Below are 11,473 nucleotides of genomic sequence, written 5' to 3' on the forward strand. Positions count from 1 at the left end.
TCCCTTCACAGAACAGTTCAAACTGTCTCTAACCAAAATAGAAAGATGAGTGGGATGCCCCGGTGCACAACTGAGCAAGAGGACAAGTACATTAGTCTGTCTAGTTTGAGAAATTCCTTCACCTGATCAGGCTATTGATGTATAACTTCCCATCCCTTCACCTGATCAGGCTATTGATGTATAACACCCCATCCCTTCACCTGATCAGACTATTGATGTATAACATCCCATCCCTTCACCTGATCAGGCTATTGATGTATAACTTCCCATCCCTTCACCTGATCAGGCTATTGATGTATAACACCCCATCCCTTCACCTGATCAGGGTATTGATGTATAACTCCCCATCCCTTCACCTGATCAGGCTATTGATGTATAACACCCCATCCCTTCACCTGATCAGGCTATTGATGTATAACACCCCATCCCTTCACCTGATCAGGCTATTGATGTATAACCTGGCACTCCTCAACACACCAACTGATCCAAACAGGATTAGAAGATCAAGCTCTAGCAGATATACATAACTCTACACCCAAATAAACCATAACCATTAGCCCTATGAAACCCTGCATGTCTTTATGTAATGGCACATAACACTATAAAGATGGACTGCTTGGTTTCATGTGAGAAATAGGATTAGGGCATGTGACTTGCCCACACAAAGCCCTGAGCGGCTTGGCTGAACCATGGTGGATGTCCTTAAGAGCAGGCATGGTAAACATAAAGACAACGCCCCCACAGGACTGTCACAGGACGTCTGACAGTAAGCCAAGTGTCATATAATATACTGCAGCTTCTATTGGCAACTAAACTGGGGGTTGTGAGAATGATGGTATTTCCTGTGACAATTCTGGGTTTCATTGATAGTGTATTTATATTGAAAATCTACATTTCTCTGTACATCCAAAGGGGATGGATATTTATATAGCCAATGTTAGTCCTGTCTAAAAGTACCCTGGGAAGGGCATAGATTCACCCAAGTAAACCTCTATCATTTCAAACATCCGATTCCAGTGTCTCCATTGAGAAAAGAAATAACCATATTCATAATTAACTTCCAGATACAAAATGGCTACAATGACGGATAAACACTGAGCTTCATTTAAAACCACAAATCACTTCAAAAGGCAGGAGAATATTCAATAGAGCAGACGTCCAGTAATTACCTCAAACCAATTTAAAGCTATTCATACTAGCGTGATTATACAGTGTACATTTTTTATGATTTCAAATGAGGGATAATGACAGTCGTTATGGGGTACTGTATGATTGATCAACAACAAGACAATGCTTCTTAAGTAAAAATCTTGCAATTTTATTTGCATATAAAAGCAGCTAAATATATCACAAGGAACTGAAAGAAAGAGAGCAGACCAACAAGGAGGAAACGAACAGCCAGAGAAACAGAAGAGAGAAATACCTAGAGAAACAAAACAGAGTGTAAAGGAGCATTTACAGTTGCAAAGTTGAGACCGCTTTTGGCAACATTTTTTTGTGCTAGCAAGATTGCATTTACACACAGTGCAAAATAAGAAAGAAAGCTATAAAAACAGAAATACTATCAGATTTACAATCGAGAAGACAACTAAACCTTTTTTAGGCAGGTGTGTCGTAAAAGAAAACCAACCACCGCCTGTCATAGTGAATTGAGTCTTAAACTCAAAACATTTTCTCTCTCATCTATGAACTTCTACCTTAGGGGCCTCCAACTGAGGTCCTGGGCAGGCTTTTGTTCCAGCCCAGCACTAACAAACCTCCATCAAATAAACAACTACATTATATAGTTAGATGTGTCTTCCTGCTGGACTGGAACACAAGCCTCCACCCCCAGAAGCACTCAGAGAACGGAGGAGTTGGAGCCCCCTGCTCGACCCTAACAGTGGGAGTAAGACATGAACATTAAAGAAACGCTTCAAGAACATTTGATGGGAGTGGCAAAGAAACAAGCTAAATCAAAGACAGGCGAAGACACAAGAAAGAAAATCCCACCAGGATGTTTTCAACCAACAACTTTTAGTACAGATCTGTTACAACATGAATACAGTATACACAGTGGGGAGAACAAGTATTTGATACACTGCCGATTTTGCAGGTTTTCCTACTTACAAAGCATGTAGAGGTCTGTAATTTTTATCATAGGTACACTTCAACTGCGAGAGAATGAATCTAAAACAAAAATCCAGAAAATCACATTGTATGATTTTTAAAGTAATTAATTAGCATTTTATTGCATGACATAAGTATTTGATACATCAGAAAAGCAGAACTTAATATTTGGTACAGAAACCTTTGTTTTGCAATTACAGAGATCATCCGTTTCCTGTAGTTGTTGACCAGGTTTGCACACACTGCAGCAGGGAGGCCCACTCCTCCATACAGACCTTCTCCAGATCCTTTAGGTTCCGGGGCTGTCGCTGGGCAATACGGACTTTCAGCTCCCTCCAAAGATTTTCTATTGGGTTCAGGTCTGGAGACTGGCTAGGCCACTCCAGGACCTTGAGATGCTTCTTACGGAGCCACTCCTTAGTTGCCCTGGCTGTGTGTTTCAGGTCGTTGTTATGCTGGAAGACCCAGCCATGACCCATCTTCAATGCTCTTACTGAGGGAAGGAGGTTGTTGGCCAAGATCTCACGATGGTTTTCTTTGAGACTGTGGTCCCAGCTCTCTTTAGGTCATTGACCAGGCCCTGCCGTGTAGTTCTGGGCTGATCCCTCACCTTCCTCATGATCATTGATTCCCCACGAGGTGAGATCTTGCATGGAGCCCCAGACCGAGGGTGATTGACTGTCATCTTGAACTTCTTCCATTTTCTAATAATTGCGCCAACAGTTGTTGCCTTCTCACCAAGCTGCTTGCCTATTGTCCTGTAGCCCATCCCAGCCTTTTGCAGGTCTACAATTTCATCCCCGATGTCCTTACACAGCTCTCTGGCCTTTGCCATTGTGGAGCGGTTGGAGTCTGTTTGATTGAGTGTGTGAACAGGTGTCTTTTATACAGGTAACGAGTTCAAACAGGTGCAGTTAACACAGGTAATGAGTGGAGAACAGGAGGGCTTCTTAAAGAAAAACTAACAGGTCTGTGAGAGCCGGAATTCTTACTGGTTGGTAGGTGATCAAATACTTATGTCATAAATAAAATGCAAATTAATTATTTAAAAATCATACACCGTGATTTTCTGGATTTTTGTTTTAGATTCCGTCTCTCACCGTTGAAGTGTACCTTTGATTAAAAAAATTACAGACCTCTACATGCTTTGTAAGTAGGAAAACCTGCAAAATCGGCAGTGTATCAAATACTTGTTCTCCCCACTGTATATATATATATATATATACTAGCTCTTCTCCAGATGTATCAGAATTGCAGACGGTAGATGTTAGATTATCTCAAGCGTATAATTTGATAGATTTCTTTCCCTGTTCTGTGTGGTGTAGTTTGACTGGGTTGATAGACACAAGTTAATAATAAATAAGGTCTTTCTCTGAGCTTGCAGAGAGTGGGGCTCTAGCTGACAACATTAAAGCTAGTTTAAGGCATCGTCCCTGTCAGCCAATCAGAAAGCAGAGTTGTCCAGGAAAAAAATGAAACCAAACACAAAAAACAAGAACGTACAAAATCAACAATGGCATCCAATACCGACGTTTCCAGCAAACACAAACCCCAAAAACGAAGGAAATTGTACAAATTCACAAAGCATCATTTATCTTACAGATCCGACTGCTTTTTCTTCCATAGCAAGATTGTATAACCACTCAGCACCCTATAACCCTACATCCCCCCTATAACCCTACACCCCCCTATAACCCTACACCCCCACCCCCCATCTAACCCTACACCCCCACACTCTTTCACTTTACAGCTTACAAAATAACAATATTTGAGAGAAACACTTAATATAATTATTTTGACATTATTTGTTAGAAAAAAAGGTTATTCTGGCCAACCACCCCCCCTCTTTCACAGGTCATTCTCAGGAGCTGGAGGGGTTGGGCAGGTCGAACACGATTGGGGGGTTGGTGGGCTGGAAGCTGATCGTGCACGTGGAGGAGTTGATGAACGTGGTGCAGCCGTCAGTCATGATGCCATACCCTGTGGGGGAAGAACGCATCATCAGCACACGCCATGGGGAAGTCCAATGCATCATCAACATTGGCCATGAAGTGAGAAACCGTTTTGTCAAATCGATTCATCAAAACCCCACAGGGTGCGTTTCTTTCTGAGAGGCTTCTTTAATGGTCTCTCCTCTGAACTGAGTCTATTCACTTCTACACCTTTAATTAAAAACATAAAGGATGGAATAAGGGAGGGAGGGACTGAGGGAGGGAGGTCTCCAACACCACCTCCATCATCTCTGTCTACCCCATAATGTCTCCAACACCACCTCCATCATCTCTGTCTACCCCATAATGTCTCCAACACTACCTCCATCATCTCTGTCTACCCCATAATGTCTCCAACACCACCTCCATCATCTCTGTCTACCCCATAATGTCTCCAACACCACCTCCATCATCTCTGTCTACCCCATAATGTCTCCAACACCACCTCCCCACCCTGTCTACCCCATAATGTCTCCAACACCACCTCCATCATCTCTGTCTACCCCATAATGTCTCCAACACTACCTCCCCACCCTGTCTACCCCATAATGTCTCCAACACCACCTCCATCATCCCTGTCGACCCCATAATGTCTCCAACACCACCTCCATCATCCCTGTCTACCCCATAATGTCTCCAACACCACCTCCATCATCTCTGTCTACCCCATAATGTCTCCAACACTACCTCCCCACCCTGTCGACCCCATAATGTCTCCAACACCACCTCCATCATCCCTGTCGACCCCATAATGTCTCCAACACCACCTCCATCATCCCCATCGACCCCATAATGTCTACAACACCACCTCCATCATCCCTGTCTCCAACACTACCTCCCCACCCTGTCCCCCATAATGTCTCCAACACCACCTCCATCATCCCTGTCCTCACCCCATAATGTCTACAACACCACCTCCATCATCCCTGTCTACCCCATAATGTCTCCAACACTACCTCCCCACCCTGTCGACCCCACAATGTCTCCAACACCACCTCCATCATCCCTGTCTACCCCATAATGTCTCCAACAACACCTCCCCACCCTGTCGACCCCATAATGTCTACAACCCCACCACCCCACCCTGTCGACCCCACAATGTCTCCAACACCACCACCCCACCCTGTCGACCCCATAATGTCTCCAACACCACCTCCCCACCCTGTCGACCCCATAATGTCTCCAACACCACCTCCATCATCCCTGTCGACCCCATAATGTCTCCAACACCACCTCCATCATCCCTGTCTACCCCATAATGTCTCCAACACTACCTCCCCACCCTGTCGACCCCATAATGTCTCCAACACCACCTCCATCATCCCTGTCTACCCCATAATGTCTCCAACACCACCACCCCACCCCCATGTCGAACCCCATAATGTCTACAACACTCACCTCCATCATCCCATAATGTCTCCAACACCCCATAATGTCTCCAACACCACCTCCATCATCCCTGTCGACCCCATAATGTCTCCAACACCACCTCCATCATCCCTGTCGACCCCATAATGTCTCCAACACCACCTCCATCATCCCTGTCGACCCCATAATGTCTCCAACACCCTCCATCACCTCCATAATCTCCATCCATCATCCCTGTCTACCCCATAATGTCTCCAACACCACCACCCCACCCTGTCTACCCCATAATGTCTCCAACACGACCACCCCACCCTGTCAACCCCATAATGTCTCCAACACCACCACCCCACCCCGTCGACCCCATAATGTCTCCAACACCACCACCCCACCCTGTCTACCCCATAATGTCTCCAACACCACCACCCCACCCTGTCGACCCCATAATGTCTCCAACACCACCACCCCACCCTGTCTACCCCATAATGTCTCCAACACCACCTCCATCATCCCTGTCGACCCCATAATGTCTCCAACACCACCACCCCACCCTGTCGACCCCATAATGTCTCCAACACCACCACCCCACCCTGTCGACCCCATAATGTCTACAACACCACCTCCATCATCCCTGTCGACCCCATAATGTCTCCAACACCACCTCCATCATCCCTGTCGACCCCATAATGTCTCCAACACCACCTCCATCATCCCTGTCAACCCCATAATGTCTCCAACACCACCACCCCACCCTGTCGACCCCATAATGTCTCCAACAACACCTCCCCACCCTGTCTACCCCATAATGTCTCCAACACCACCACCCCACCCTGTCGACCCCATAATGTCTCACAACACCACCACCCCACCCTGTCGACCCCATAATGTCTACAACACCACCACCCCACCCTGTCGACCCCATAATGTCTACAACACCACCACCCCACCCTGTCGACCCCATAATGTCTCCAACACCACCACCCCACCCTGTCGACCCCATAATGTCTCCAACACCACCACCCCACCCTGTCGACCCCATAATGTCTACAACACCACCATCCCACCCTGTCGACCCCATAATGTCTACAACACCACCACCCCACCCTGTCTACCCCCATAATGTCTCCAACACCACCTCCCCACCCTGTCTACCCCATAATATCTCCAACACCACCTCCCCCATCCCTGTCTAAGCAGGAGAAGGTACTGGCATGTCCCTTTTCTGTGTTTCTCTCAGGCAAGCAGCAGGGTCAGTCTGTTGCCCCGGAGACCCCCGTCCCAGAGGAGCTGCACACCTGTGCCCAGTGCAAGACTGACTTCACGTCGCGCTGGCGCTCGGAGAAGAGCGGCCCCGTCCTGTGCGACCACTGCATGTCGTCCAACCTGAAGAAGGCCCTGAAGGCAGAGCACACCAACCGGCTGAAGGCGGCCTTCGTCAAGGCCCTGCAGCAGGAGCAGGAGATAGAGCAACGCATCCTCCATCAGGCCGCATCTCCTGTCTCCAAAACACCCTCCTCTTCCTCTGGGATGAAGAGTGAGCACCAGCAGCACGTTCTGGTGTCACAGCAGTACAAGCAGGCCAGAGCCCAACTTCAGCAGCAGCATAGAGGCACGCCTGTGGCCCGCCACCACTCCTCCATCAAGCAGGTCAGCACTGGGACGCAACACTACACACAACTAACTTGTACGAAAGGGGAAGCTTGTCTGTACATTTTGATACCTTAAAAAAACAGTGGCATCCTTTTTAATTATATATCCGTATAATTATATTATACGGATCACCACCTCAAGCTGAACCTCGGCAAGACGGAGCTGCTCTTCCTCCCGGGGAAGGACTGCCCGTTCCATGATCTCGCCATCACGGTTGACAACTCCATTGTGTCCTCCTCCCAGAGAGCTAAGAACCTTGGCGTGATCCTGGACAACACCCTGTCGTTCTCAACTAACATCAAGGCGGTGGCCCGTTCCTGTAGGTTCATGCTCTACAACATCCGCAGAGTATGACCCTGCCTCACACAGGAAGCGGCGCAGGTCCTAATCCAGGCACTTGTCATCTCCCGTCTGGATTACTGCAACTCGCTGTTGGCTGGGCTCCCTGCCTGTGCCATTAAACCCCTACAACTCATCCAGAACGCCGCAGCCCGTCTGGTGTTCAACCTTCCCAAGTTCTCTCACGTCACCCCGCTCCTCCGCTCTCTCCACTGGCTTCCAGTTGAAGCTCGCATCCGCTACAAGACCATGGTGCTTGCCTACGGAGCTGTGAGGGGAACGACACCTCAGTACCTCCAGGCTCTGATCAGGCCCTACACCCAAACAAGGGCACTGCGTTCATCCACCTCTGGCCTGCTCACCTCCCTACCACTGAGGAAGTACAGTTGCCGCGCAGCCCAGTCAAAACTGTTTGCTGCTCTGGCCCCCCAATGGTGGAACAAACTCCCTCACGACGCCAGGACAGCGGAGTCAATCACCACCTTCCGGAGACACCTGAAACCCCACCTCTTTCAGGAATACCTAGGATAGGATAAAGTAATCCTTCTCACCCCCCCCCCTTAAAAGATTTAGATGCACTATTGTAAAGTGGCTGTTCCACTGGATGTCTTAAGGTGAACGCACCAATTTGTAAGTCGCTCTGGATAAGAGCGTCTGCTAAATGACTTAAATGTAAATGTAACAGAAACCCATAACAACCCATCTCTCTTTCTCTCTAATCCATCCCTACTCCAAGTGCTTCTTCTACCCTGGGTTGTGGTGAGGGGTGTGTGTCTATGGGAGGCATCCTGACTGACCTTCATGTATTCCTCCGAAGGCGTGTAGTTTGGGCCGGACCCTCCTCTGGACCGTGTTGAGCAGCTCCACACAGCCCACCCTCTGCAGCTCCTTAGGAACCCAGTCTCTGAACCCTGAGGAACATGCAAGAAAGACAACAAACCTAGATAAGACAGCAACAATAACCTAGCACAATAGTTACTAGGTAAAGCTATGCACCTTTTCTATTTTCCGTAGGTAAAGTCTTATCCCCAGCACCTCCTCCTCCCTCCCTTTCTCCGTACTCCAGCCCCTCCCTCCCTTTCTCCATACTCCGGCCCCTCCCCCTCTCTCCCTTTCTCCATACTCCAGCCCCTCCCTCCCTTTCTCCATACTCCGGCCCCAGCCCCTCCCCCTCTCTCCCTTTCTCCATACTCCAGCCCCAGCCAATCGTTTCCAGTGTCTGTCACACTGGTGTGAAATCGAGTTTCCCTATGCAATCAAACAGCACACGTAGCAGTAGTAGTAGCAGGAGAGGAAGGAAATCTGTCAATAATGCCAGACACAGAATAGAAAGAGGGACAAGAACAACTGTAGCTCAACAACTGAAGCTAAACAACTGAAGCTCAACAACTGAAGCTCAACAACTAAGAAAACAACTGAAGCTCAACAACTAAGGAAAACAACTGAAGCTCAACAACTAAGGAAAACAACTGAAGCTAAACAACTAAGGAAAACAACTGAAGCTCAACAACTAAGGAAAACAACTGAAGCTCAACAACTAAGGAAAACAACTGAAGCTAAACAACTAAGAAAACAACTGAAGCTCAACAACTAAGGAAAACAACTGAAGCTCAACAACTAAGGAAAACAACTGAAGCTCAACAACTAAGGAAAACAACTGAAGCTCAACAACTAAGGAAAACAACAGAAGCTCAACAACTAAGGAAAACAACAGAAGCTCAACAACTAAGGAAAACAACTGAAGCTCAACAACTAAGGAAAACAACTGAAGCTCAACAACTAAGGAAAACAACTGAAGCTCAACAACTGAAGCTCAACAACTGAAGCTCAACAGCTAAGGAAAACAACTGAAGCTCAACAACTAAGGAAAACAACTGAAGCTCAACAACTAAGGAAAACAACTGAAGCTCAACAGCTAAGGAAAACAACTGAAGCTCAACAACTAAGGAAAACAACTGAAGCTCAACAACTAAGGAAAACAACTTAAGCTCAACAACTAAGGAAAACAACTGAAGCTCAACAACTAAGGAAAACAACTGAAGCTCAACAAATAAGGAAAACAACTGAAGCTAAACAAATAAGGAAAACAACTGAAGCTCAACAACTAAGGAAAACAACTGAAGCTCAACAGCTAAGGAAAACAATTTCATGTTCTACTGAGGGAGTAAACAAAGTTCCACTGTCAAATATAGAACCAGACTGGTTGGGAACATTAGAATTCTGCAGGGGAGGAGGGCTAAGATGATTATGCAAAGCTGATGCAGTGTACACACACACACACACACGTATACACGCACGCAACCTAACCTGCTCCGTAATATATTCGGATGGATTTAAATAATGAGGGCAGCCCCATTAGGCATGGTGATGACGGGTTGTGAATGTGATTGGTTAATTGGACTCACCGAGGGGAGGGCAGTGGGTCATGAGGATGTCAATGCCCTCTGGGACTTGGTTCCATTTATCCAGCAGAGACTGGCCCCTAGGCAGGTTGAACCCCCAGCCGTTAAACCACGGGCTCCTACAGGGACACAGACACAACAACATATGACCCTCTACACCAAAACAAGAAGACAATGTGTAACACATTTAAAAACACACACACACACACACACACACACACACACACACACACACACAGAGAAAATTATTTACACAATTTCCAAACACTAGGCAGCAACTGACTGTATGATCTCCCCAACCCCCTCCCAGACTGACGTGAGATGCCCCTCCTCAGGCAGAGTGGATATAACCCTCCCAGACTGACGTGAGATGCCCCTCCTCAGGCAGAGTGGATATAACCCTCCCAGACTGACGTGAGATGCCCATCCTCAGGCAGAGTGGATATAACCCTCCCAGACTGACGTGAGATGCCCCTCCTCAGGCAGAGTGGATATAACCCTCCCAGACTGACGTGAGATGGCCCTCCTCAGGCAGAGTGGATATAACCCTCCCAGACTGACGTGAGATGCCCCTCCTCAGGCAGAGTGGATATAACCCTCCCAGACCGAAGCAGTGTGACTGACGTGAGATGGCCCTCCTCAGGCAGAGTGGATCTAATGGTGACAGGCACTGTCTCAGCCTACCCATACACAGACAAAGGACCCCGGCCTCGTTTGACAATGAGCGAGGCATGGAGGGACACAGGGGGTACAAACAGATGAAGAAAGGAAGGGAACAGAGGCGAGGTAAGAGATGGGAGAGGTGATGGCTGAGAAGAGAGGAAGAGAGGAGGGGAGAGAATGGAGAAGAGGGGAGGTAAAGAGATGGGAGAGGTGATGGCTGAGGAGAGAGGAAGAGAGGAGGGGAGAGAATGGAGCAGAGGGGAGGTAAGAGATGGGAGAGGTGATGGCTGAGAAGAGGGAGAGGTGAGAGAGGAGGGGAGAGAATGGAGCAGAGGGGAGGTAAGAGATGGGAGAGGTGATGGCTGAGAAGAGAGGAAGAGAGGAGGGGAGAGAATGGAGCAGAGGGGAGGTAAGAGATGGGAGAGGTGATGGCTGAGAAGAGAGGAAGAGAGGAGGGGAGAGAATGGAGCAGAGGGGAGGTAAGAGATGGGAGAGGTGATGGCTGAGAAGAGAGGAAGAGAGGAGGGGAGAGAATGGAGCAGAGGGGAGGTAAGAGATGGGAGAGGTGATGGCTGAGAAGAGAGGAAGAGAGGAGGGGAGAGAATGGAGCAGAGGGGAGGTAAGAGATGGGAGAGGTGATGGCTGAGAAGAGAGGAAGAGAGGAGGGGAGAGAATGGAGCAGAGGGGAGGTAAGAGATGGGAGAGGTGATGGCTGAGAAGAGAGGAAGAGAGGAGGGGTAGAGAATGGAGCAGAGGGGAGGTAAGAGATGGGAGAGGTGATGGCTGAGAAGAGAGAGAATGGAGCAGAGGGGAGGTAAGAGATGGGAGAGGTGATGGCTGAGAAGAGAGGAAGAGAGGAAGAGAGAGAATGGAGCAGAGGGGAGGTAAGAGATGGGAGAGGTGATGGCTGAGAAGAGAGGAAGAGAGGAGGGGAGAGAATGGAGCAGAGGGGAG

General features: G+C 48.1%; 1 protein-coding gene across 1 annotated transcript in view; it reads right to left on the reverse strand.

Annotated features, from left to right (window-relative positions):
- Positions 1–3,841: 3,841 nt before the first annotated feature.
- Positions 3,842–11,473, reverse strand: part of LOC135565394 (metallophosphoesterase MPPED2) — a 192,005-nt gene continuing 184,373 nt past the window's right edge. Inside the window, exons 5-7 of the mRNA XM_065012284.1 lie at positions 9,860–9,975; positions 8,252–8,365; positions 3,842–4,089 (exon numbers count right to left, since the gene is read on the reverse strand). Coding sequence (XP_064868356.1) covers positions 3,971–4,089; positions 8,252–8,365; positions 9,860–9,975 — 349 coding nt within the window. The 3' untranslated portion in view covers positions 3,842–3,970. The remainder of the gene's footprint in view (positions 4,090–8,251; positions 8,366–9,859; positions 9,976–11,473) is intronic.

This window comes from Oncorhynchus nerka, linkage group LG27 (genome assembly GCF_034236695.1).
Source record: "Oncorhynchus nerka isolate Pitt River linkage group LG27, Oner_Uvic_2.0, whole genome shotgun sequence".
NCBI lineage: Eukaryota > Metazoa > Chordata > Actinopteri > Salmoniformes > Salmonidae > Oncorhynchus > Oncorhynchus nerka.